At 44.3% G+C, this 27,092-nt stretch overlaps 2 protein-coding genes and 1 pseudogene across 8 annotated transcripts in view; 1 reads left to right on the top strand and 2 right to left on the bottom strand.

The window, feature by feature from the left end:
* Positions 1–5,843, bottom strand: part of ARSG (arylsulfatase G) — a 177,264-nt gene extending 171,421 nt beyond the window's left edge. Inside the window, exon 1 of the mRNA XM_011926742.1 lies at positions 5,588–5,843. The gene's annotated coding sequence lies outside the window, so the exon portion shown is untranslated. The remainder of the gene's footprint in view (positions 1–5,587) is intronic.
* Positions 5,844–7,316: 1,473 nt separating this feature from the next.
* AMZ2 (archaelysin family metallopeptidase 2) lies at positions 7,317–19,714 on the bottom strand. Of its 6 annotated transcripts, none has more exons than XM_011959046.1 (8): positions 18,609–19,407; positions 18,213–18,297; positions 16,857–17,139; positions 16,359–16,532; positions 16,139–16,267; positions 10,509–10,672; positions 9,219–9,395; positions 7,317–7,652 (listed from the first exon to the last, which is right to left on the bottom strand). In XM_011959046.1, the coding sequence occupies exons 2-8, from the start codon at positions 18,246–18,248 to the stop codon at positions 7,497–7,499; spliced, it is 1,119 nt and encodes a 372-aa protein (XP_011814436.1). In that variant the 5' UTR covers positions 18,249–18,297; positions 18,609–19,407; the 3' UTR covers positions 7,317–7,496. The 6 variants fall into 6 exon arrangements, with proteins under 6 accessions (XP_011814436.1, XP_011815863.1, XP_011817279.1 ...); XM_011960473.1 differs by lacking the exon at positions 18,213–18,297 and having other exon boundaries at positions 18,609–18,670; positions 19,228–19,304; XM_011961889.1 differs by lacking the exon at positions 18,213–18,297 and having other exon boundaries at positions 18,609–18,670; positions 19,244–19,304.
* On the top strand, positions 11,334–13,226 carry LOC105522959 (annotated as a pseudogene). Its single transcript, XR_001003550.1, has one exon. The product of XR_001003550.1 is annotated as a chromatin accessibility complex protein 1-like (transcript).
* Positions 19,715–27,092: the final 7,378 nt, after the last annotated feature.

The following is a 27,092-nucleotide window of genomic DNA, read 5'->3' as shown; positions in this document are numbered from 1 at the left end:
GAACTCCTGACCTCAGGTGATCTGCCCACCTCAGCCTCCCAAAGTGCTGGGATTACAGGCGTGAGCTACCACACCAGGTTGTTAATTATGTTTTCACTTCCCCTGATTAAAAAGATTGGCTTTAAGCTTGTTGACTTCAAGAGGTTTCAGTTAAAAGTCTATATAGGGTTCTACGTAGACTTTCTCTCCCCAAAAGTAAAATTATTCTAGTTATAAAAATGAGTTGGGCCCGGCGCAGTGGCTCACGCCTGTAATCCCAGCTCTTTGGGAGGCCGAGGCGGGTGGATCACCTGAGGTCGGGAGTTCGAGACCGGCCTGACCAACTTGGAAAAACCCCATCTCTACTAAAAATACAAAATCAGGCGGGCATGGTGGCACATGCCTATAATCCCAGCTACTTGGGAGGCTGAGGCAGGAGAATCGCTTGAACCCGGGAGACGGAGATTGAGGTGAGCCGAGATCCCGCCATTACACTCCATACTGGCAACAAGAGCGAAAGCCTGTCTCAAAAAAAAAAAAAAAAAGAGTTAAGATCATGTACTACTCTTTTAAGACCTATGTATCCACAACTAACACAAAATGTGTCCAAACCTTTTAACAATGTTATATGTTTTATACTCCAATAACATGTAATGTAGCTTTTGAGCATTTGCCTTTCCCTTTGCTTAATACCTGGTGATAAAATAGAAAATAGATTGTATGTCAGAATTCTCATGGAGCAGATTCAAATCATCAAGTAGTATTTATCACATTTAGTTTCCATACTCCAATTCAACTATTATAAATCAGAAATCATCATGATCCTTCAGCTGGGTGCGGTGGCTCACACCTGTAATCCCAGCACTTTGAGAGGCCGAGGCATGCAGATCACTTGAGGTCAGGAGTTCGAGACCAGCCTAGCCAACATGGTGAAACCATGTCTCTACTAAAAATACAAAAATTAGCCAGACGTGTTGGTGCATGCCTGTAATCCCAGCTACTTGGGGGCCTGAGGCAGGAGAATCACTTGAACCTGGGAGGTGGAGGTTGCAGTGAGTCAAGATCACGCCACTGCAACCTAGCCTGGTTGCTGTGGTGACAGAGCAACCTTGCTCTGGTGACAGAACAAGACTCCATCTCAAAAAATAAAAATTAAAAATTAAAATATAAAAGAAATCATGATCCTTATTTTCAAAAGTTTGCAAATATGGGGCTCACGAATAGGGAATTAGAGTTTAGAAGCCATGGACTTTAAATCTTTAAACAGTGGCCAGGTGTGGTGGCTCATCCCTATAACGCCGGCACTTGAGGAAGCCAAGGTGAGTGAACTGCTTGAGCCCAGGAGTTCAAGACCAGCCTGGGCCACATGGCGAAACCAAAATTAGCCAGGTGTGGTGGCTCATGCCTGTAGTCCCAGTTACTCGAGAGGCTCAGGTGGGAAGATCACTTGAGCCCAGGGGGCAGAGGCTGCAGTGAGTCCAGATGGCACCACTGCACACAGCCTTGGCAAAGAGTGAGACCCTGTTTCAAAAAAGAAACATTTTGGCCGGGCGCAGTGGCTCACGCCTGTAATCCCAGCACTTTGGGAGGCCGAGGGGGGCGGATCACGAGGTCAGGGGATCGAGACCATCTTGACGAGCACAGTGAAACCCCATCTCTACTAAAAATACAAAAAAAATTAGCCGGGTGTGGTGGGGGGGCGCCTGTAGTCCCAGCTTCTCGGGAGGCTGAGGCAGGAGAATGGCGTGAACCCGGGACGCGGAGCTTGCAGTGAGCCGAGATCGCGCCACTGTACTCCAGTCTGGGCAACAGAGCGAGACTCCGTCTCAAAAAAAAAGAAAAGAAAAGAAAAGAAAAATTTTGATGGTTATGCACATTACTTAAAATGACCTATTTAAGGAATTCAGACATGTTACATGCAAAAATGATCACTGCTATAAGTACACATTGCATTGAGAAAAGAGACGCTGCCCTTGTTTTCAGATTTGTGTTTATATTGCATGTGTCCTATGCAAGGGTGACCAGAGCCCAGAGCTGGGCCAGCCCCCGTTGCATAAGTAAGGAAACTGGGTCCCCCTAGTGTTCAGTTCTCGTAATGACTCTCTAAAGGTGCACAACAAGAAAAGTGGCAAGAGAACTTAGAACCTTGCTTTCTATGTAACAACTCACACCCAAATCAAAACTACTTCAATGACTATCCGCTTCCTACAGGGAAAATTAGACGGGAAACCTGATGCCCAGAACATTTCCCCAAATATTACTGAGAAAATACATATTGTGGCCATGTATTTGTGTCATTCATACGCCTTTCCAGCAACTCAAGAACAAGCACACTCACTTCCCTAACAACTTCTCCGTCCTAGAATTCAACCAGAACTTTAAGCACCTTCTCTGCACCGGCACCTCCCATTCTTAGTGCCAACTTAGTCCCTGAGCTCCTGATTTACATCTGCCCGCACGGCAGGGCATGCATATAAACTAGGCATCTTCAATTTAAAATGTCCTCAGCAGAACTCTGGATCCTCCTCCTCAAACCCACTCCTCCACATATCCAATCGGCTCTCCTTTCTAAACATATCCAGGAACTGACTGCTTCTGCCAACTGCACCAGGACCCTTGATCCAAGCCAACATCATCTTAGCTGGATTATTACAGTAGTCTTCTAGCTGGCCTGCCTGCTTCCACTCTTGCAACATGCCACCCCCACCTTAATTTTCCCTACAGCAGCCACAGTAATCCTCTTATAGCACAAGTCTGACATAAATCCTTAGCAATAGGCCCTGCGTGAACTGCCTAATGGATGCTATTCCTTTTCCCTCTGCTCCTGCTACACTAGCCTCACTGGCTCTTTTTTTTTTTTTTTTTTTGGCGGGCGGGGAGTCTTGCTCTATTGCCCATGCTGGAATGCAGTGGTGCGATCTTGGCTCATTGCATCCTCCGCCTCCCAGGTTCAAGCGATTCTCCTGCCTCAGTCTCCCGAGTGGCTGAGATTACAGGCGCCCACCACCACACCTGCTATTTTTTTTTTTTTTTTTTGTATTTTTAGTAGAGATGGGGTTTCGCCATGTTGACCAGGCTGGTCTCGAACTCCTGACCCCAGGTGATCTACCTCCTTCGGCCTCCCAAAGTGCTGGGATTACAGGTGTGAGCCACCATGCCCAGCCTCTCTTACTGTTTCTGGAATTGTTCTTATTGTTACAAGCTTCAGGCCTTAGCATTTGTGGTTCCCTTTGCTTGGTACTCCCTTCCCTGAGATGTGTATGCAATGTGACCCTTCAGTTTGATCACTTCCAAATGCCACCTCCCTAAGGAGGCATTCCTGTCTATCCTGTTCAGAATGGTACTTGTTTCTATCCGTTTACTTTGACATTAGGTTATAACAGCATCCACTTTGAGAGGCTAAGGTGGGCAGATTGCTTGAGCCCAGGAGTTTGAGACCAGCCTGGTCAACATGGTAAAACCCCTCTCTACAAAATACAAAAATTAGCCAGGCGTGGTGGCACGTGCCTGTAGTCTCAGCTACTTGGGAAGCTGAGGTGGGAGGACCACTTGAGCCCAGGAGGCAGAGGATATAGTGAGACAAGATTACACCAGTGCACTCCAGCGTGGGTGACACGGCAAGACTCAATCTCAAAAAAACAAATAAAATAAAATACAATAAAGCATGTTTATTCCTTGACTCTCTGTCTCATCCACTAGTGTATTAGAGTAGGAGTTCTTTGTTCACTGCTCTATTCCCAAGGCTCTGAGCAGGGCCTGGCACCCAGTAGGTGGTGCTCCATGAATATTGTTGAATGAAAAAATACATGAATGAATGAATAAGTTATAGACTTTTTTTCCCTTTAGTCACACAAGAGAAAAAAGAAAGATATCTATTGACAGTTACAGCTCAAGAGAGTCTGTGTTGCTATGAAACAGCTGGATAACCACAGGACACTGAAAGCATTGTGCTCAGAACCCACCGGTTCAGCGTCCGAGGCTGGATGGGTCTCAGACTGCTCAGCAGTAGTGTACTATACAGGTGGGTAAGTTGTAAAGAAGAAAAAACTGATCCATGAGCCAACACTAAAGAAAACAGTGGGATGAAATCAATACTGGGTTAAGTATGGAGGTCTGTGAGTTTGAACATATTGCCCCAATAGATTTTAACTATTTTCCAGTAGACTTTTTTTTTTCATAATGCTTTCTTTTAATGCCTCAACTAGTCACAAGAGCTTTACTAAATATTACAACTATTGGCTGGGCATGGTGGCTCACATCAGTAATCCCAGCACTTTGGGAGGCCAAGGCAGGCAGATTGCTTGAGTTCAGGAGTTCCAGACCAGCCTGGGCAATGTGGAAAAAAACTCCATCTCTAAAAAATTAAAAAAAAAAAAAAATACACTGGGCATGGTGGTGCACACCTGTAATCCCAGCTACTTGAGAGGCTGAGGTGGAAGGATCACTTGAGCCCAGGAGGTCGAGGCTCCAGTGAGCCGTGATCATGCCACTGCACTCCAGCCTGGGCAACAGAGCAAGACCCTATTGCAAAAATAAATAAATATTGCACCTCTCTTTTTTTGGCACTAAGGCAGAAGTACATAGACTGATTTCTCCAACTTTGAACGATCCCAGATGGCTCTACTTGAACAGAAAAGAAATTAAAAGTTCAATTGTGTATAACCCCTTGTAAACAATCTGGGGGAAAAATGGTTAGGTTCTGGCTGGTGATATTTTACTTCAATGAGGTCATGTAGCACAGTGAAAACAACAAATAACTCAACATTAGGGAGACTTGGGATCTGATCCCATTTTTGCCATTGGTTAAACAACAAGCAAGTTTACTCGGCTGCTGCAGGCTTGCGTCCTCATGCATGAAATGGACTAAACGATCTCCACATTATTAATGCTTTATGACTCCGCTTTCCAAAAATGGAAATGCATTTGAAGACAATACCAGGCCCTTGAAAATGAAGGGGGGAGGGTAAAAAACAAGCTGCAACAGAGAATTGTATCAAGCTTTTAAAGAAACAAATTAACACCGAAGTCAGAGGCCCTTATAGTGTCTACACCCTTTCAGCTTGAATGTCAGCACTGGCTGTACTGACAGAAGACTTGCACGACCTTTTCCTGAAATAAGCCTTCCTCTCCCAGCAACTCAATATCATGGGTACATTTTTCCAGGTACACTAGAGCTGGGTACTGGTCTAGAGCTGCACTGTCCAATACAGTAGCCACAAGCCACATGGGGCTGTTGGGCACTTGAAAATGTGGCCAGTTGGAAGTAAGATGTACTGCAAGTGTAACATACACACGGAATTCCAAGACGGTACAAAAAAAAAAAAAAAAAAAAGGATATAAAATATTCAGCATTGATATTGATATTGCTACTGATTGAAATAATATTTTGGATGCACTGGATTAAATGGAATATACTATTAAAATTAACTCCAATCGCTTCTTTATGCATTTGCTAATACGACTACTAGAAAAATGCAGCATACATATGTGGCTTGTATTATATTTCTATTGGACGGCGCTACTCTAGATACCAGAATCTAGAAAGTGACTGAGATTCGAACTCTTCAATGAAGCACTTTTTAAATACTAGGGAATTGATTCCACTCACTGCTCTGCTGCCGTCGCGGTCCTGACTTTCCAAGGCCATGCCCAGAGCGCGGCACACGTGGCTCTTCCACAGGCAGGCCCGAACGGCGGGCGGCAGTGGAGGAGGTTACCCTGGGTCGCTGACGCCAAGGGAGGCCAAGCGACCGACCCCACACTTCTGAGCCCCGCCGGGGGACGTCCCCGGGCGCGGAAACAGGCGGTGCGCCGGCGGTTCGCAGCTGCTGGGCCCGCGCGCCCGCACCCGCCTGGGCGCAGCCGGGGACAGCGACGCGCTTCCTGCCCGGGAAGGGCCCGAGCGGAGGGCCGGCTATAGCGGTCCCGCAGCTGCCTGCTTAGATTTTAGCACTCCCGCTCCCAAGAGGGAGCAACGCGTCCTTCTGTCCCTCTTAGGGCTTGAAATGTAAATTATTCATATCAGGGGAATGTGTGTTTCAAAAAGCAAGCTGGACAAGAACGGACGGGTAATCCTCACCAAATTATTCTATTTAACCCTCACCATTAAAAGTCTGAGGCCTGAAAAATCTCTTGACCGGAAAGATACCAACTCCACAGGTGACTGGGATCAGGATCTATGACATAAATGAACAGCATTCCAAAATCACTGATTTCTAAGAGTATTTAGACAGTAGAAAATTATTAATTCTCTTTATTAGCTCAATACTTTGTTCATTCAGCATTCAGTATTCTCTCCAGTTAATTTTAATAGCAAATCACCATTTTCTAAAATGACTTAAATGGGTTCAATCAAGTAGGAGAATGAATCCAAGGGAAACCACTGACTCAGATATAAAATGTGCCTTACATCACACTGCAAACATCAAACAATGAAGAATCTAGGTTTCAAATTACTGTCTCTCTCTATGTATGTATCTTTAAGTCTTACCCTCAAGGTAAGATAGGAAAGTGGGAAATGCTGTCTGCTCACTGGCATTCCATAGTCACTGTAATTTCTAGATTTCCAAGATCCATCTATGCGGCAGAGGTGGTTTGTCAAGTCTGAGGTTTTCCACCTCCACGCCGTAGCAATGGGGCTGATGTTCACACTCGGCAGGTCCTCATCAGCATTCATGGCACCCTGACAGATAAACCCATTAAACTCTCTCCCTGACTCAAGTAAACACTTCACAATGTAAGAAGGTGAGGACATTATTACTGAAATAAACCTGAAAGTTACTCTAAATCTATAGAAAAAGTGCAACACTCACAAATACCATTACACCCTATTTGTAAAATCCCTCATAAATAAATGACTCTCTTATAGCTCAGAACTGCAACAGAACTCCCACCACCAAATGCTGTAGTAGTGTAAGGACCATTGTTATTTTCACTTGCAAATATTCCTGAGAGGTCATGTTTTAAGCTGCTAAAAACTGATACAAGCTGTTCATTCTTTCAGGGATAAGGTGACAACCAGCAAGAGAAAAAAAGGTAATGCACTCCAGAGCGTAAGGAAGGCTCTCGGAAGAGGAGGGCTGTGGTGATGAACAGAGCCCACGGACATCCAAAAATGTGACTTGGCTGGGCCTAACAGAGGGGAGCGGCTCTTCTAAAAACAAAATCACCCCCTGGAAATTATGTTGGTTGGTTCCTTGGGACATCTACCGTTCTTTTTCAAGTTATTTACTTGCTCGTTACCACCAGTCCCAGCTTTCTTGGGAGACATAAACATATTTGGGGAATGGAAATAAAGTGCTTGCTGCCACAGACCAGGCCAGTAAGATAAGAAGACAAAGAGTTTCTAGAGTTTTTATTACTCAGTTTCATTTCAATTCAGGTACCTGAAAGAAGGTTCTAGTCTGTTACTTTGACACAGCACAAGATCAGTAGTTTATTCCGATGAAGTATTCCACCCAAATGAAAGCATAACATGCAAGTAGTCATTTATTTCAATCACTCCTATTTGAAGGTCCTTATTTTTGGAGAACAGCCAGGCATTTTATTATCCACTCTTTCCATTCCTTAAAGGCTTCCACGGGTTTCGGTAAATTCCCATTATCCTCACGACTGTGCTCTGGAGTTGCTCCAGGTGTGTCAGAAGATTCATCATCAATCCACCTCACCAGTGCCTGGAAAAACAGGAAAGATGCGCATTTCAACAAACCACAGCAAAATACTATCAGGCAAGAGAAGAGCATTGGCTTCTAGATATAGAGTGACATCTTACCCCATGAAGATGCTGCATTTGATAATGATGGTGTGAATATGAAATAATGCTTATGATATACTGAGTGAAATGGCACATTACCAAATATACACAGAATTACAAATGATGTCAAAAGTATGCATTGAAAAAAGATGAAAAAGAAATACACTCATTCTTACACTTTGTTACTAGCATGATAGGATGTTATTTTTTCTCAACTTGCGAAATATTCCACAAGGCATTATATTAATTTTTTGTTTTTTTTTTTTTTTTTTTTGAGATGGAGTCTCGCTCTGTCGCCCAGACTGCAGGCTGGAGTGCAGTGGCGCAATCTCGGCTCACTACAAGCTCCGCCTCCCAGGTTCACGCCATTCTCCTGCCTCGGCCTCCCGAGCAGCTGGGACTACAGGCGCCCACCACCACACCCAGCTAATTTTTTGTGTTTTCAGTAGAGACAGGGTTTCACCGTGTTAGCCAGGATGGTCTCAATCACCTGACTTCATGATCCGCCTGCCTCTGCCTCCCAAAGTGCAGGGATTACAGGCGTAAGCTACCGTGTCCGGCCAGCATTGTATTAATTTGACATGTACGTATATAAATATATAAGTGTACACATAGGGATGGACAGACATATGTATGTGAAAACACGTGTGTAGACATTTCTGTACAGTCACCTGAATGCGCAGTCACACCCATGAGTAGCCACATGAATGTATATTGATGTTTGTAGGCATGTGTGGGCACACACATACTGAGATTAGGTACTTTCCTTCTTCCTTTTTAAAGAAAATCATTTTTTCCTCCTAATGAACATCATACCTCTGTCCCATATTGGAAAGATAAATCTTGTCTACACACTTATAGGGTTTAAAAAATGAACTTTGGCCGGGCGCAGTGGCTCACGCCCATAATCCCAACACTTTGGGAGGCCGAGGGAGGCAGATCACAAGGTCAGGAGATCGAGATCATCCTGGCTAACACGGTGAAACCCCGTCTCTACTAAACAAAACACAAAAAATTAACCAGGCGTGGTGGCAGGCGCCTGTAGTCCCAGCTACTCGGGAGGCTGAGGCAGGAGAATGGCGTGAAGCCGGGAGGCAGAGCTTGCAGTGAGCCGAGATCGTGCCACTGCACTCCAGCCTAGGCAACAGAGCGAGACTCCATCTCAAAAAAAAAAAAAAAATGAACTTTGCCACACATATCAATATTTATTCTGTTCTGCAAAGTCAAACTCTCTTGCCCTAAATGGAAGAGAAGCAGAGAAACTTCTACTATTTCTCATTGAACTGTAAGCATAAATCACTCAAAGGCAAGCTGAAGTTTTTAAGAAGGGCATTTCTTTACATGTTTTTAAACCGCAGCTTCCTGCTTATCTTTACACTAATTTCCTCTGATAAATTATAACTCTAGAGAAGGATATAATAGAAACATCAGTTTGCTACTCAGATAACCACTTCCCCCTCTTTACACTGTCCACCCCGCAACTTACTTTGTATCTTTCTACAATGTTGAAGCCAATAGCACACTGCAACTTGCGCAAACAGATAGGGCAAAGGTTTAGAGGGCGCTGGTCAGCTTCTTCCAAGTGGTTGGAGCCTTGCATTAGGCATGCCAGCCACTGGCAGTGTCGCAGTCCAAATATGTGTCCAATCTCATGGGTTAAAGTCTGCAAGACAATCATGTTGAGGCTTTATAAGACCACCATCACATTAAGCTACACGTCTCTTCTTTTTCTTGCTTTTCCAAGAAACACAGGAATCAACTCCCTTAGTATTATCACCAAAACTTCACCCCGTCCAGACCTTCAAAGACTTAATAATCCCTCATCTCCCCAAATGTCTTACTGCCTTTCTGCTATAGACTTCCTCAACCTCAACACCGCTGACATGTTGGACCAATAATACCAGGTTGTGGGAGGCCGTCCTGTGCCCTGCACGATACCTTGCAGCATCCCTGGCTCTACCCACTAGATCCCAACAGAACTCCCTCCCTGATCGTGAAAATCAAAAATGTCTCCAGATGTTGCTAATATTCCCTGGATGGCAAAATCACCCCTGGTTGAGAACCCTTAATCTAGACTAGGGTACTCGTTGTAATTCAGATTCTGGGGCCCTTCCCCTAGAGATGCTGATTTCAGTAGGTCTGGGAGAAAGGGGGCTTGATGTGCATGCTAATGAGAACATCAGGTGACAATGACACAGAGGGTAGTTCTAAGAGGCGTAGCTCTCAAACCCCAACAAACAGTACAGGTGAAAGCGGAATTTCTCTAGCTGAAGGAAAAGCTCATCTCTCTGGCTATGGAGAAAGGGGAGATAGGCTTTCCACAAAACCGAGTTGGGGATATCAGGAACTGCCAGGACAACTACAGTCAAGGGTAGCCTGGAGCCCAGGGCAGGAAGGCCCATGCTCCCAGAGAGGCCAGAAAGCAGAAGTCCTCCAAAGGCCTGGGGAAGGCAGCTTTGACCAATGACCACAGTAGCTTGAAAAAGTAGGTCACCCAGTAACACCAGAATTCAGGAATTACACTAATAGCACACGGGTACAGCCAAGGCTGCCTGTAACTAGTAGTACAAAAAACTGGCACTGATATTGTAAATTTCAATATTAAGGTATCCATTTAAATTGTTTTACTGATCATTTCAGTCAAGCACTATGCACCAAAATTATACAAATGATACAAACTCATTTATAATATTACCTTAAGGACTGACAATATACAATTTACGGAACTAAGATCTCTTTTAAAGAATCGTCCTGTTGGATTTTTTTAATAACTTACCTTACAGGATCGAAGTAGTAAAACACTAGTTATTTCTGGAATACAATAGTTGTTGAAAATTGAATAGTCACTTGAAGATGTTTTCTTGAGCTTCTTCACTTTGCCTTCATAGCGCATGCTATAAAAATCACTGCCATACCTGGCAAAGCTGAATATCCCCACACCTACAAAAAGAGGACAAGCAGCGACAGAATGAGAGTAAGGTCCCAGAGGAAAGACCAAAGAAAGAAGAGCCTGCTGACCCATCTGGCCAGTGAGTACACCTCTGTGTCACTGTGTCCACACCATCTGATACATTTATGGTTTGCCACCAAAAAGAAAGACTTTTGCCCCAGATTTCCCTATCAAAATCTTTTGCTGCTATTCAATTTGCCTTGCCCTGTAAAACTTAATGGACTTGAGGTGAAATACTTGACAAACTGAAGTTTCAGACAGTCTTTTCCCACAAAAGAAGTCTTTTTCTGAAAGTAGCAAGTACTCCAAATCAAGTACTCAAAAAGGAATCATAAAAAATAACCACTTGGGTTGAGCGTGGTGGCTCACACTTGTAATCCCAGGACTTTGGGAGGCCGAGGCAGGTGGATCACCTGACGTCAGGAGTTCAAGACCAGACTGGCTAACATGGTGAAACCCTGTCTCTACAAAAATACAAAAATTAGCCAGGCATGATGGCAGGTGCCTGTAATCCAAGCTACTCAGGAGGCTGAGGCGGGAGAATGGCTTGAATCTAGGAGGCGCAGTTGCAGTGAGCCGAGATGGCACCATTGCACTCCAACCTGACGACAGAGCGAGACTTCGTCTCAAAAAAAAAAAACAAAGGCACCCACCGGCTGGCCGGCAAGGCAGCCACTTCGCGGCCTGGCACGCCGGCTGCCACCCGTGCGAGGGGTGGGAAGATGGCGGACGTGGTCGTGGGCAAAGACAAGTGCGGGGAGCAGCGGCTCATCTCGCTGCCTCTATCCCGCATTCGGGTCATCATGAAGAGCTCCCCCGAGGTGTCCAGCATCAACCAGGAGGCGTTGGCGCTCACAGCCAAGGCCACGGAGCTCTTTGTTCAATGCCTAGCCACCTATTCCTAGACACGGCGGTGGAAAGGAAAAGAAAGTACTGACTTACAGTGATTTAGCAAATACTGCACAGGAATCAGAAACTTTTCAGTTTCTTGCAGATATATTACCAAAGAAGATATTAGCTAGTAAATGCTTCAAGAGGAAAAGAGGGAAGATGAGGAGAATGACAATGATAATGAAAGTGACCATGATGAAGCTGAATCCTAAACCAAAAAAATGCTTTAAAAACAAGCCTGGCGAGGACTGCCCTGGACCCCGCTCCACCGTCTGTAAGTAAACACAGCACTGCCCGCTTTTAGCGTCTTCGCTTCCTCACAGACTTCCAGTGCATGATATTCTTTCGAGGTATTCTTTCCAGGCCAAGATCGAGCGCCTCATGCACCTGCGCCACAAAGAGCCAGAGGGAAAGTGACCCAGACAGCAGTCCCTCCTTGACAGGCCCACCCTGCAGCTCCGGCACCAAGAAAGCAGCCGATACTGGCAGCCATTGCAGCTCCAAACTGCAGAGGCAAGGCCAATTTTAACTTTTCAATTTACAGTCGATTTTGAAGAACTTCTACATATCAGTTATGTAAATTCATGTATGTATATTTTGGAATCAGTTCTTATAAACAGCTCAATTCAGTTTTAGCTAAATATATAGTTTATAGGTCATAGGTTATATTTGAATTTTTGTCTTGACCAGATATTTTTCTACTGTAAAGAAATATACTTTTCTATTAAAGATCTGTACATATTTTTACAGTAAAATGCTTTATGGAACTAGTTTTAGAGCCCTCTGTGGCTTTAAGGCCTTGCTTACTGCCTGCAAATTTTGAGAAACTTAAAAATAAGCATTCTAACACTTTTATTCCCACAGAAATATTCCAAGTCAAATTATCAAATACTAAAATAAGTCTCACCTCTCGTATAAGCATGTTGTACTAAAAAAATGGTTTGAAACGTTTTGTATATTGAAGATCTCTCTCATCTTACTGTACTTTGCTTTAAATTCCTGGCACTTATTTTTACTGTCTCTAAGAGAAAATCTGTCATAAGCCCTTTTTTTTTTTTTAACCCCACATAGGGTAAATGTTTGGGTCCTCTCATTTCATTATCTTTTTTTTTTTTGCTTTTTTTAAGACAGATTCTCACTCTGTCGCCCAGGCTGGAGTGCAGTGGCGCTATCTTGGCTCACTGCAACCTCCGCCTCCCAGGTTCAAGTGATTCTCCTGCCTCATCCTCCCGAGTAGCTGGGGTTACAGGCGTGTGCCACCACGCCCAACCTATTTTTGTATTTTTAGTAGAGATGGGGTTCACCATGTTGGCCAGGCTGGTCTCAAACTCCTGACTTTGGGAGTGATCTGCCCGCCTCAGCCTCCCAAAGTACCAGGATTACAGGCGTGAGCCACCATGCCTGGCCTTCATTATCTCTTTTTTAAAAATAAAAAAGTTTATAATTTACGTTCAGTAAAATCACCCTTTTTAGTGTCTAGTCTGTGAATTTTGACAAATGCATAGTTTTGTAACCAATCTATGGGACAGTTCTATCACCCAGGACATTCCCCTGCTCCCTGTACTCAGTCTCTTCTCTTGCACCCTGGCAACCACTGGTGTTTTCTGTCCCTCTTGTTCATTAACATTTATTTTAAAATAAAATATTTTTAAAAATAAAAAAAAATCACATGAACAATAGGCAGTCATGATTTCACTCTTTAAGGACACACTAAACAGATCTGTTACACGTGTCTGGAGGGGTTGCTGGCCTTCCCTCACGCAGCACTGACTGAAGACAACTGCCCTGATGTCTTCAAGACCATGCTTTAAACCATGGCTTTAGACAGAATAACCCCTTCCCCTGCCCCACCCCCACCTCCTTTTTAAAGAACAGCCCAACTAGAGATCTATTATGTCACTAGTGTCTGGTGACCAGAATAAATACCCTTGTAACTGACTTCCTGTGTTACATTTAGAGTTATATCAACCATCTCTGCAAGCACAGAGAACACGGTTTGCTACATAACTCACTCTACAGGGTACTGCTTCATAATTCGACTTGTTTACATGATCACTTTTATTTATGTCTCTCATTCAGTTTTTATTTTAAAGTACTACCTTTTTTTTTTTTTTTTTTTTGAGACAGTCTCGCTCTGTCGCCCAGGCTGGAGTGCAGAGGCGCAATCTCGGCTCACTGCAAGCTCCACCTCCAGGGTTCACACCATTCTCCTGCCTCAGCCTCCTGAGTAGGGGGGACTACAGGCATCCACCACTGCGCCCAGCTAGTTTTTTTTTGTATTTTTAGTAAACACGGGGTTTCACCGTGGTCTCAATCTCCTGACCTTGTGATCTGCCCGCCTCGGCCTCCCAAAGTGCTAGGATTACAGGCATGAGCCACCGCGTCTGGCCAAGTAATACATTTTTAAAGAAAATAAACTCATAGATTTGTTCAATCTAATTTGATTCAAAAACAACTTCTTCACCTCCCTTTACCCAGAAAGTGTAGACTGATATTCGAAAATTAGGGAAAAAAGCATTCTGGGGGTTAAGAAAACACTAAATCTATTCATGTATCACAAGTAATCCCCTCTAGCCAATCAAGTGTAAGCACATCTCACTACAGTAATACTTTCAGCAAGGACATTTCTTTCTTCCAATAATCCTACAAACAGAAGATTATTTTCTTTCATAGTCAATGCGTACCAATTTAAAAATATGAATCTTTGTAAACTTGGAGAAAAGACCACTGTGTTAAGATACTGTCACTGTGTAATCCTGCTACTTTCCCATGTCAATCTTTCATGTCATGTAATATTTAAGAAACTTACAAAAAAAAAGAATTAAAGTAAAAACAGTTTGGGGAAATGTTTCCTGACCTCCTCAAATACATAAGATAAATCAGCTAGCAATATCTAGATAAACGAACATGTGGTTTTAAAATTTTTTTTTAGCTGGGTGTGGTGACTCACACCTGTAATCAAAGCACTTTGGGAGGCTGAGGCAGGAGGATCGCTTCAGCCCAGGAGTTCGAGATGAGCTTGAGCAACACAGGGAGATCCCATCTCGACAAAAAAAAAAAAAAAAAAAAACAGCCGGGTGTGGTGGTCCTGTGGTCCCAGCTACTCGGGAGGCTAAGGCAGGAGGATCCCTTCAGCCCAGGAGGCTGAGGTTGCAGTGAGCCATGATTACACCACTGCACTCCAGCCTGGGTGACAGAGGGAGCCCCTGTCTCAAAAATAAAAGGTAGATAAAATTATTTTTCAATGTTTCCATCTCTATCAGGTTAATAATAAAAGAGAAAACATATGATAAAAAGGTACCTCACACCACCAAAATCAGTAGGAGAGTAGTGACCCACGTCTCCAAGAGTACATGTTGGTAGGGCCATGGGGGGCTACAAGAAACCTCACATAAATGGAGAATAAAGAATAAAGGAATAGGTGGGAAGAGGCTCTATAACCCTACAGCCCCCACCTCTAGTAGAAACATTTGTCCCAAAAAGCTTACGACCCCCCACAAATCCTAAGGCTGATGTAACATCCAGACAGACCATCAACTCTCAGGACAGTCCCTGTACTTACTCCCCAGCCCCAGAACACTAATGAACCACTCCCCTTGGAGGGCCTTTTCCCTTTCAAGTCTGTCTTGGATTCTTGGGGGTGAAGTTAGAGAGGTAAGAGCAAAAATGAAGGGGAGGGGAGAAGGTAAGTAGGAAGATGACCAAAAAAAAAAGTTAAAAATATAACCGGTTTCCAGAACCTTTCCCATCCCCAATATTACCATGCAGAGTTCCTAATGAGTCAAGGTTTATTACGTATCTCCAATCAAAGATGGAAGTTTTGACTTTTTAAATTAAAAAACAAACATCGTAGATGAGAAAGAAGTATACACTTACTCTATAGCTCTTCTATCTGTGCAAGATGATTATGAAAAGAACTGAAAAACAATTAGCAAGATGTTCACATCCATTAATAACAGCTCAAACTGTAAATGGTTTAATTCACCTTGCTACTGAATTACTGACATTTACTAGCTGTTATGCTGAATGCCTATATATATGTCAGGCCTATATATACATTTTTTTTTTGAGACAGGGTCTCACTTTATTGCCTAGGCTGGAGTATACTGGTGTGATCATGGCTCCCTGCAGCCTCAACCTCCTGGGCTCAAGCAATCCTCTCACCTCAGCCTCCTGAGTAGCTAGGACTACAGGTATATGCCACCAAGTCCAGTTAATTTAGTTTTTTTAATTTTTATTTTTTTGTAGACATGTGGTCTATGATGTCCAGGTTTATACACACTTTTTATGTATAGGCACTTTTATGTAAATTATCTCCAAATCACTCCATGATGTGGGTATTGTTACCTTTAAGGTCATGTATGTAGTGAGTGGCCAACCCGAACCTAGATTACCAGAATCTACCAACAGCACACTTCCCATTATGGCATAATGTCTCCACTGAAAATACTGTACAGTTTTAAATATCAAAACGATTCTTGGTTGGAATTTTTTTCCCTCCTTTAACATCTTCAAATATTCTCAAGTTGAAGAAGCTTCTAACAACAACGCCAAAAAAGGAATACCATCTGTCAGAGAGGCCTGTCCAAAGACAAAATTCCACGAGTCTCTTGGGTAAAGATCAATCATTGTTATTCCCACAACACAGAAGGCATCTTCAGGTTTCTTCTTTTTCAAGAACTTCAGGATGTCCCCTATTTAAAAAGAAATAAATAAATGTATGAGTGTATATTATATACATATGCTTCCTTTACTCGGTTCAAATTGCAAAGTTGTGTAATTCACCTGCATGAATTTGTAGGTTTTGTGTGTTCTCATTGACTCTAAAGGAACACCTTGTTGCGGAAACAGGAACTGGTTCTAGGAGTTTTACTCTCAAGCCATAGAAATATGCTTTACAGTAGCCCGTGAGCCATTTAATATATTCTTCACTGATAATTCTGGTGTTTCCTAGAGAGCCTATAATATGGAAGAACATTTAAAAACAGACTTTAAGATGATTATTCAGTGTTTACCCGGTCTATGAGTAAGAGGATTCAAATTAGAAACAAAACCAACTTTAAATTTTCAGTACACCTTTATCATTCATTGGTGTTGCTATGAATTAAAAAGAAACAAAATGTTATCTTTTAAGTCAGTTTGGCTACAAAACTTGTACCATCGCAATGAATATCAAAAATGATCCTAAAATGGCCCATCTGAATCAGACCAATAGCCCGGACTATTCCTGACAACAGCGCCATCGCAAAACCGAACCAAAACCAGCACATTACCAGTATTTACCAATGGACTGTATATAAATGCTGCGTTTGTCTGGAGAGGGTGTCTTTCTGTAAGGATCACTGAAGAACTGTTCAAAGTCTTGGGGGGCCTCAGGGTGGGAGGTGATCCAATCTGATGGAGAATGCAAGGTAATGGGTCCAAAGAGATCACTGGCTGGCTGGAAGGCTTCATTCATTAAACGCTGTTCCCCAGCATCTAATTTCTCATACTGTGACACAAGCACTGGGTTCTTTGAGATGAGAGCTGTTTTCAGGGTCTGTTCAGAGTGTCGTATTACTTGCATCTAACAAAAAAACACAAGTAGTCAAATATAAAAATGCATATCCATATTGGGCCCTTTACCTAACCTCCGTATTTCAGCTCTGATTTCTCCCAAGACTGAAATGACTGACTGATAATGATTTAGAGTGGTCACATTTAAGAGTGGTTTCCTCATGCCCAATCAATTTCTTGGGGAGCTACGAAATTAAAAAGACAACCATGAAATCCATTCCTCCATCTCATATGGAACCCGCTCCCATTACAAAAATGAGTGGTGGCCAGGCGTGGTGGCTCATGCCTGTAACTTCAGCACTTTGGGATAGGAGGACTGCTTGAGGCCAGGAGTTTGAGAACAGCTCGGGCAACATAGTAAGACCCTGTCTCTACAAAAAGTTTAAAAATTCCCTGGGCATACTGGTGCACACCTGTGGTCCTAGCTACCAGGGAGGCTGAGGTTGCAGTGAGCCATGATCGTGCCACTGCGCTCCAGCCTGGGCAAGAGTCCAAAACAAACAAACAAACAAAAAAACCTCATGGTAACCATAGGAGCAGGACCTCACACCCAGTTTCCTTCGTTCAGGGAATAATATTATTAGCCTGGCACGGTGGCTCACGCTTATAATCCCAGCACTTTGGGAGGCCAACGCAGAAGGATTGCTTGAGCCTAGGAGTTTGAGATCAGCCTGGGCATCATGGCAAAACCCCACATCTACAAAAAAACTAGCCGGACGTGGTGGTGTGCACTTGTAGTCCCAGCTACTTGGGAGGTAAGGTGGGAGGATCATCTGAGCCCAGGAGGTCGAGGCTGCAGTGGGCCGTGATCGTGCCACTGCACTCCAGCCTGGGCAATAGAGACTCTGTCTCAAAAAATAATATTATGAATTAACTCATTAGTGCCACATGAAAAATACTCACCGTTTCTAATGTGACTCAAAGATCTTCAACATCAAATAAAAACAAAACTAATGTAAGCCCTATCATTTCTGCAATTTAACTGCAGGCTGAGAAGCTACAGCTTAGCGACTGAAGTTTACGGCCTCAAAGTCACGTCACATTAGGGAAGACATCAGACGACTAATCAAAAGCCAGACTCACAATGACAGGTTTCTTCCATTCACATCGTGTTCCCATGTAGAGCTTTCATCCTTCCTCTTGAAGGGTCCGATGTTCCACCACGAGGCTTTTTGAATTAGACAAGGAAAAAACTGAACATCTGTCCGGATCACCTCTGTCATATTTTCTAATTATCTAGATTTTGCCAGTTTTGCCAGTTTAATAGACGACTGAGGGAAAACTTAAGCTAATGTCTGTTCCGATTGAACCTCTGAATTCTGGGGCTGAAGAGGCTGGTTGAAATTCCAGATCAAATGTCTCTGCACTCAAGCTCTGATATGAGCATAGGCTCATCCTCACTCCTACACAACTGGGCAGAAATCTGACTTCTACAGGACAAAATACAAAACAAGATGCACCTTCCTGTAGCCTACCTACCTTGATTAAGAAGGAAGGCTCCCACGGAAGCTTTTATCTTACAAGGACGGACATGTCTGGGCCTGGCCGGAAGTAAGTTGTGGAGTGTGCCTTCATCTTAATATTAAAAAGGCAGTGTGAAAGGTCAGGAGGCCTCCTCTTGCCTCCCAAGCCTAATCTAGGGAAGCTGCGGGAGAAGACAGGCAGGGGGCGGAGAATTCGGTCACTGCAGTGGGCTGGAGGCCTGGGATGCTTTGGTCCCAAAACCAGAACATCCGGGGCAAACCGGGAGGAGTTGGCCACCCTGGCTGGTGGCCTATAGCAACTTGCACTGTGGGCTCTGGTCTGTGCATGCATAACCCAGTCTCCGGCTGGGGGTGGAGTGGGGGTTCCCCGGGGACTCTCGCTTCGCCTCTTCTTCCCCAGGAGCCACGGGAAAGGCCTCCCTTGCGCCCTAGAGGCACTCCGCAACCGCGGTCCCCGCGGCTTCCGCTACGTCCGCTCCTCCTACATCCTCAACTCTCTCCATGACCGCGACTGGCCCCCGCCTTTAAGACCCGACTGCCCTGCCTAGGGCCCGGGCCCAACTCTGACAGCACCCGCGAACCGCCTTAACTCAACAGGCCTCAACACCACCCACCCGCCCCACCCCTCACGCGCTGCCTCACCGCGACTCTTCGCATTCGCCACGCCACGCCCACTGGCGCCACGCCCCTTCGCGCCACGCACCGCGCAGGTCCGTCGCGCACGCCCTGTGGGCCCCGCCCCACTCACGACCCGCCCGCGCCACGCCCCTGAGCGCGGGGTCGCCTGGGCAGGCGCAGAGCTGGAGCTCAGCGGCCGTGCCCGGCCTCTTCCAGAATAGAGGGTCGCGAGGAGACTACCAGCCCCAGCTGTTCGTCCCCACAGTCGCCAGTTCCTCGCCTGCCCTCGCGGGGGCTCCGTGACCCGGTTCTCGAGAGCCACAGACGCGCCCGTGTCGCCGGTGTGGGAAGGGTTTGAGAGGCGTCCCCGGCGTGACGAATGCAACCAGCGTGGCCCCAAATGGGTCGGTGGCCGCCACAGGTTGACGCAGAGCCGCGGCGTTCCCCGAGGCCGTCACCCGTAGGACTTTCCCTTCTTTATTTGTTGGGAGCCGCGGGGACTGGAACCTAGACGCACCAGTGTGGGGTGCGTCGTCGTGGCGTTCCTGGCGCTCCAAGGCCGAAACCCGGATACCGAGGGGAGGCCGTGAGTTCGGAAAGGCACCGCGGGGCCGGCATTAGGGCTGAGCTAGCTCTGTGGCCTCCGGTGGCAAGTTAAGTCTCTCTGGGCCTGGCCATTTTCTTTTTCTTTTCTCTGACTTTTTTTTTTTTGGAGACGACGGCTCGCTCTGTCGCCTAAGCTGGAGTGCAGTGGAGCAATCTCGGCTCACTGCAACTCTTGCTTCCGGGGTTCAAGCGATTCTCCTGCCTCAGCCTCCCCAGTAGCTGGAACTACAGGTGCCCGCTATCACGTCCTGCTAATTTTTGTATTTTTAGTAGAGACGGGGCTTCACCATGTTGGCCAGGCTGGTCTCAAATTCCTGACCTCAAGTGATCCACCCGCCTTTGCCTCCCAAAGTGCTGGGATTACAGGCATGGGCCACCGCGCCTGACTTTCCCCTTCTCCCCCCCACCAATAAAGACGGGTTTTCACACTTGCCCAGGATGGTCTCGAACTTGTGAGCTCAGGTGATCCACCCGCCTTGGTCTCCCACAGTGCTAGAATTACAGGCGTGAGCCACCGAGCCCTGTCTCAGTTCTTATTAAAGTCAGGCCATTTTACCATTCTCTGGATTTTTCTCATCCTAAATTTCCTTCCCAGTCTCCAGGAAAGACAGGCACATTTTCTTGATGACTTCACCACTTGTAACCCCTTGTTGGCTCTCTTTAGCGGACATGACTGTTCTCAAAATTCGAAATTAGGACATGACTGTTCTCAAAGTTTGAAATTGAGAATACTGACGCACCACTCCTGCTTCAATTTTTCTTACATGTGCCTTTTGATTGGGCGCTTACCTCCCGACTGCCTGAGGTGGTGTAGCGTAGGGGCAAAGGTGGTTGGTCTGTGCTTGAATCCCAAAACCCTCAATTACTAGCTTGGGACCTGTGCCAGTTAACTTGACCTCTTTTTCATCTCTTCATTAGTTTGTAAAACGGAGACAATTAACAGCCCATCTTTATTATTATTATTATTTGACACGAAGTCTCGCTCTGTCGCCCAGGCTGGAGTGCAGTGGTGGGATCTCGGCTCACTGCAACCTCTGCCTCCTGGGTTCAAGCGATTCTCATGCCTCAGTCTCCCGAGTAGCTGGGATTACAGGCACGTACCACCATGCCCGGCTAATTTCTTTCCTTTCTTTCTTTCTCTCTCTCTCTTTCTTTCTTTCTCGCTCTCTCTCTTTCTTCCTTCCTTCCCTTCCTTTTCTTCCTTTCTTTTTCTTTATCTCTCTTACTCTCCTTCTTTCTTTCTTTCTTTCTCGCTCTCTCTCTTTCTTTTCTTTCTTTCTTTCTTTCTTTCTTTCTTTCTCGCTCTCTCTCTTTCTTCCTTCCTTCCCTTCCTTTTCTTCCTTTCTTTTTCTTCCTTCCTTCCCTTCCTTCCTTCCCCCTTCCTTCCTTCCTTCCTCACGGTCTCGCTCTGTCCCCCAGGCTGGAGTGCAGTGGCGCTATCTCTGCTCACTGCAAGCTCCGCCTCCTGGGTTCATGCCGTTTTCCTGCCTCAGCCTCCCAAGTAGCTGGGAGTACAGGCGCCCGCCACCATGCCCGGTCTCTGAAAAAAAAAAAAAAAGCCAGGTGTAGTGACACATGCCTGTAGTCTCAGCTACAGCTACTCGGGAGGCTGAGGTGGGAGGATGGATTGAGCCTGGGAGGTCCAGGTTGCAGTGAGCCGTGATTCGCAGTACTTCAGCCTGGGCAACAGAGTGAGACCCTGTTCAAATAAATAAACACCTTAGTGCTTGGCGGGGGGGTAGATTTTGTTGTGTTTTTTTTCATTAGAAGAAAAAGACACTCTCCCTTACTAAGATATTTTTGCCTGTTAACTAATACGCAGTTGCAGAATGAACCGTAGGCTGGCTACATTTCAAAGAGCACTACAAGTTCTGATATTTAGAAATGAGTGAATATGCCAGTGGTCCAAGGTTGGAAAAGAAAGTTGGTAATAACATTAGAAGGTGGCAGAAAGCAGGAAAGAAATGTAACATATATGGCAGATGAAGCGTTTAAAAATAGCTTTTACAAATCAACACAGAAAAGATAAACACCATGACATAAAAACGAGCAAAAAATATGAACCATATAACCCGAATGGTCCATTAACATCCATGTGTTCAACTTTACTGAACACACGAATGAAGTAAAATGAAAACCACTCTAATAATTTTTTCTTAGCTGCTAATTTAACCAAACTTTATTTTGAAATAATTTCAAGCCAACAGAAAAGTGGCAAAAATAGTATAAAGAATCCCTACATTCTTGTCACCCAGATTCCCCAGTACTTAACATTTTACCTCATTTCTTTATTAATCTCATTCTTTCTGTGTCCATCTCGGTCTCCATATGTAAATGAGCATTTTTTTCCTGAACCATTTGAGAGTAAATTGCAGGCTGGGCTGGTGGCTCATGCCTGTAATCCCAACACTTTGGGAGGCTGAGGTGGGTTGATCACTTGAGGTCAGGAGTTTGAGACCAGCCAGGCCAAAATGGTGAAACCCCATCTCTACTAAAAATACAAAACTTAGTGGGGCGTGGTGTTGCATGTCTCATCCCAGCTACTTGGGAGGCTGAGGCAGGAGAATAGCTTGAATCCAGGAAGCGGAGGTTGCAGTGAGCTGAGATCACGTCACTGCACTCCAGCCTGGGCAACAGAGCAAGACTGTCTCCAAAAAAGAGTAAATTGCAGACATGATGTCCCGCACTCCAAAATACCTCAGAGTATATTCCCAAAAATCAAGCACATTTTCGTAAGTAGCCACAGTACAACTAAAACATAAGTCCATACTGACATTTCCAATTCCAGTCCAGCCTGACACCACAGAGTTCATTCATTCTAACCTTCCATTTTTCCATATGTATGATGTCCTTGGCCAGTAGAGAGAAACCTGGCTCCTGTTATTCACAATTTATTTATTTATTTGCTGTGTACTACAACATGTACTAAAAATAATTTCAGAATTCCTAATCCATAGCACTGCTGGAAAACAACTCTACCAATTAGTATGTATTTAAGGTTCTTTACTGCCAGAGGATATATATTAAAATACTGTGTTCAAGTTACCTACGTGAGTTAGTTCTTCCCCCTCCCAATTCTACCCTTCAGTGTAGTATTGTTATTAATATGAAATATAGTTCGGTTCATTTATTTTTGTTTGCATTCCATTGTACGAATTTGCCTCCAACCTTGATCTTTTTTTGATTGTGTGATACATTAACATGGTTACTCAAAAGTTGTATTTGATGATAATGTCCAATGATGGTAGACTGTGCTGGCGGAACTGTGTATAAACAGGTCGAATCTTTCTGGTGAACAACCCGACATGGAGTATTAATAGCTTTTAAAATGTTCATACCCATTGACCCAATAAGAGAACTCACAGACTTATGGTTAAGGACAGTCACCAAAATATTATTTATAATTATGAAAATTAGAAACAATCAAAATATCCAGCTATTGGAGGCTGGAAAAGCATAAATTATTAATCATAGACCATAAATTACATGTACATTCTTATGTTAGAATACTAAACACCTATTTAAAATCATTTCTCAGCTGGGCACAGCGGCTCATGCCTGTAATCCCAGCACTTTAGGACGCCGAGGCAGGCTGATCACCTGAGGTCAGGAGTTTGAGACCAGCCTGGCCAACATGGCAAAACCCCATCTCTACTAAAAATACAACAATAAGCCAGGCGTGGTGGCACATGCTTGTAGTTCCAGCTACTCAGGAAGCTGAGGCAGGAGAATTGCTTGAACCCGGGAGACGGAGGTTGCAGTGAGCCATGGTCACACCGCTGCACTCCAGCCTGGGCAACAGAGTGAGACTGTCTCAAAAAAAAAAAAAAAAAAATCATTTATCAAAGACAATAGTGACCTAGAGAAATGCTAAGAGGAAATAAAGTGTGACATAGAAATGTTTACACATTGTAATTTTTTCTTTTTCTTTTTCTTTTTTTTTTTTTTTTGAGACAGGGCCTCACTCTGTCACCCAGGCTGGAGTAGAGTAGTGTGATCACAGCTCACTGCAGCCTGGACCTCTCAGGATCAGGTGATTCTCCCACCTCAGCCTTCCAAGTAGCTGGGATTACAGGTATGCACCATCACACCTGGCTAATGTTTTGTATTTTTTGTAGAGAGGGGATTTCACCATGTTGCCCAGGCTTGTTTTGGTGTTGAACTTCTGGGCTCAAAAGCCATCTGCATGCCTCCACCTTCTGAAGTGCCGGAATTATAGGCATGAGCCACCTTACCTGGCCTATACATTGTAATCTTATTTGTGTTTTAAAAAGATGTGCTTGACCAGGCACAGTGGCTCATGACTGTAACCCCAGAACGTTGGGAAGCTGAGGGGGGCAGATCATCTGAGGTTGGGGGTTCGAGATCTGCCTGGCCAACAAGGCGAATCCCCATCTCTACTAAAAAATACAAAAATTGGCTGGACATGGCAGCACACGCCTGTAATCCCAGCTACTCAGGAGGCTGAGGCATGAGAATCACTTGAACCTGGCAGGCGGAGGTTGCAGTGAGCCAAGATCACACCACTGCACTCACTTGGTGTCAAAAAAAAAAAAAGAAAAAAAAAGAAAAAAAAAAAGTGCTGATAAGTAATAATCTATGAATAATGAGATATTTAGTGGTTTTGATTTCTCTTTCTCCCATTTTACTTGTTAATTTGCCTTTTCCAAACTTCCTACAATAAGTATTATTACTTTTACAGTCAGAAAGCAATTTAACAAGTCAGTAGGCCAGGCGCAGTGGCTCAAGCCTGTAATCCCAGCACTTTGGGAGGCCGAGACGGGCGGATCACGAGGTCAGGAAATCGAGACCATCCTGGCTAACATGGTGAAACCCCGTCTCTACTAAAAAAAAAAAAACTAGCCGGGCGAGGTGGCGGGCGCCTGTAGTCCCAGCTACTCGGGAGGCTGAGGCAGGAGCGTGGCGGAAACCCGGGAGGCGGAGCTTGCAGTGAGCTGAGATGCGGCCACTGCACTCCAGCCTGGGCGACAGAGCGAGACTCCGTCTCAAAAAAAAAAAAAAAAAAAAACAAGTCAGTAATGTACTAATATTTAGGCATTCCTAAATATACAAATGACCCTTGGGCATAACAGCTTCTCCATGCTTTCTAGGTGGTTCCCTGCCTCTTTCTGCCTACCCTTTCAACTGCTCCTCAATCTGTTTTTCCTACGGTTTCTGAATTTTACTCACACCAACACACCACTAACTAGAGATTCACTTAGATTAACAATCAAGCCATCATTTGTCTTCCTAATTTGTTGACTTTATTTTAAAATTACTATATGGACCGGGTACAGTGGCTCATGCCTGTAGTCTCAGCACTTTGGGAGGCCGAAGCAGACAGATCACTTAGGTCAGGAGTTCAAGACCAGCCTGGCCAACGTGGCAAACCCCTGTCTCTGCTTAAAAAGGAAAAAGAAAATTACCCAAGTGTGGTGGTGCACACCTATAATCCTAGCTACTTGGGAGGCTGAGGCAGGAGAATCACTTGAACCTGGGAGGCAGAGGTTGCAGTGATCTGAGATCACGCCACTGCATTTCAGCCTGGATGACAGAGCAACACTAGGTCTCAACAAATAAATAAATAACAATAAAATTACTATATGTATGAAAATATTCCAAGTACACATTTTTAAAGGCTAAGAAGTACTAAAAGCATTGTAATGAAAAGTAATAGTCCCCACACCATAGGTCAACTTCCTAGAGGCTACTGTTCTCAACTCCTTGGCTGTTTTTTCTGGTATTTATCTCAGTGTTTCTCAACAATGTGTGTATAGTGAGATTTCTTGATCTTTTAATTTTAGGTAGCATTTGTTAGTTTATTGTCATGAGAGATTAGGACTTAACTCTCATACATCATACTTTCCACCTCTCATTCCTCTTGTGATTATATCACAAATTTTGGTTGAATCTGGAGGTCGCTGTTTACATTGTGATGATTATACAAACATTGTGCACTCCAGAGCCAAGTAGTGTACTATGACTGTACTTTCTTTCTTGTAGAACCTTTTTATCTCTGCCTGGACTTAATCATCATTTGATTTCTGTTATTTATTTTCTTTAAAAGAACTGTATAATATGCATGTGCCTCATTTTTTATCATTCTCTGATTCTTTGTTTTCTAATGCTTCTCTTCATGGCCCATGCACACTGGTTACATTTTTTTTCTGAGTACCTTCATCTCCCCGTTCCTATCTGCACTGGCCGTCTGTGGGCCCACTGCATAGCTGTTCCTAGGACTGCAACTACACTTTGCTCTGTTGGATCCCCTGTTTCTTACATTATTAAATTCTGTGTCTTCCTCTTTCCTGGCTTACTCCTTTGGTTTCAGTAGCACATCCCCAGAACCTTCTGGAATAAAGGTACATAGAGATAAATATTTTGAGATCTTTGACATCTAAAAATGTTTTTATTCTGCCCTCATACCTGACTGAGAATTTATCTGGGTTGGTGTGGAATTCTGGATTGCAGATCACTTCCCGTCAGAGTTATAAGTAGTTTGCTTCAGTTTCTTCTGACTTCCAATGTTGCTACTGAGAAGTTCAATACCATTTTGATTCCTAGTCCTTTGTATGTTATCTGTTATTTTTAGGAAGATTTTAGGATCTCCTTTTTATCCTTAGAGTTCTGAAGGGTTATAAAGATGTGCCTTATAGCCTGAGCCTTTCTTCCCATTCATTGTGGCTCACTTAGCAGTCCCTTTGATACTGAGACCCTTATCCTTTCATTCTGAGAAATTTTCTGGTATTATTATTTTTTTATTATTTCCTTCCCTCCATTCTTGCTGGATGTTGGACTTTCAGAATAGATCCACAAATTTTCTTACCTCTCACATTTTTCCATCTTTTTGTACTATGTTCTGAAGTTTTTATCAATTATTTTCTTTTCTTTTTCTTTCTCTTTTTTTTTTTTTTTTTGAAACAGAGTTTCACTCTGTCGCCCAGGCTGGAGTGCAGTGGTGCAATCTCAACTCACTGCAACCTCCACCTCCCAGGTTCAACCAGTTCTCTGCCTTGGCCTCCCTAGTAGCTGGGATTACAGGCTCCCACTACCACACCCAGTTAATTTTTTTTTTTTTTTGTATTTTTAGTAGAAACAGGGTTTCACCATCTTGGCTAGTGATCTCGAACTCCTGACCTCATGATCTACCCATCTCGGCCTCCCAAAGTGCTGGGATTACAGATGTGAGCCACCACGCCCAGCCTTTATCAATTATTTTCTGTCCTTTCTTTTGAATACTTACTTTCAACTATTC

This window comes from Colobus angolensis, unplaced genomic scaffold (genome assembly GCF_000951035.1).
Source record: "Colobus angolensis palliatus isolate OR3802 unplaced genomic scaffold, Cang.pa_1.0 Scaffold1, whole genome shotgun sequence".
NCBI classification, from domain to species: Eukaryota; Metazoa; Chordata; class Mammalia; order Primates; family Cercopithecidae; genus Colobus; species Colobus angolensis.
This window is presented reverse-complemented; position numbering and strand designations above follow the sequence as displayed.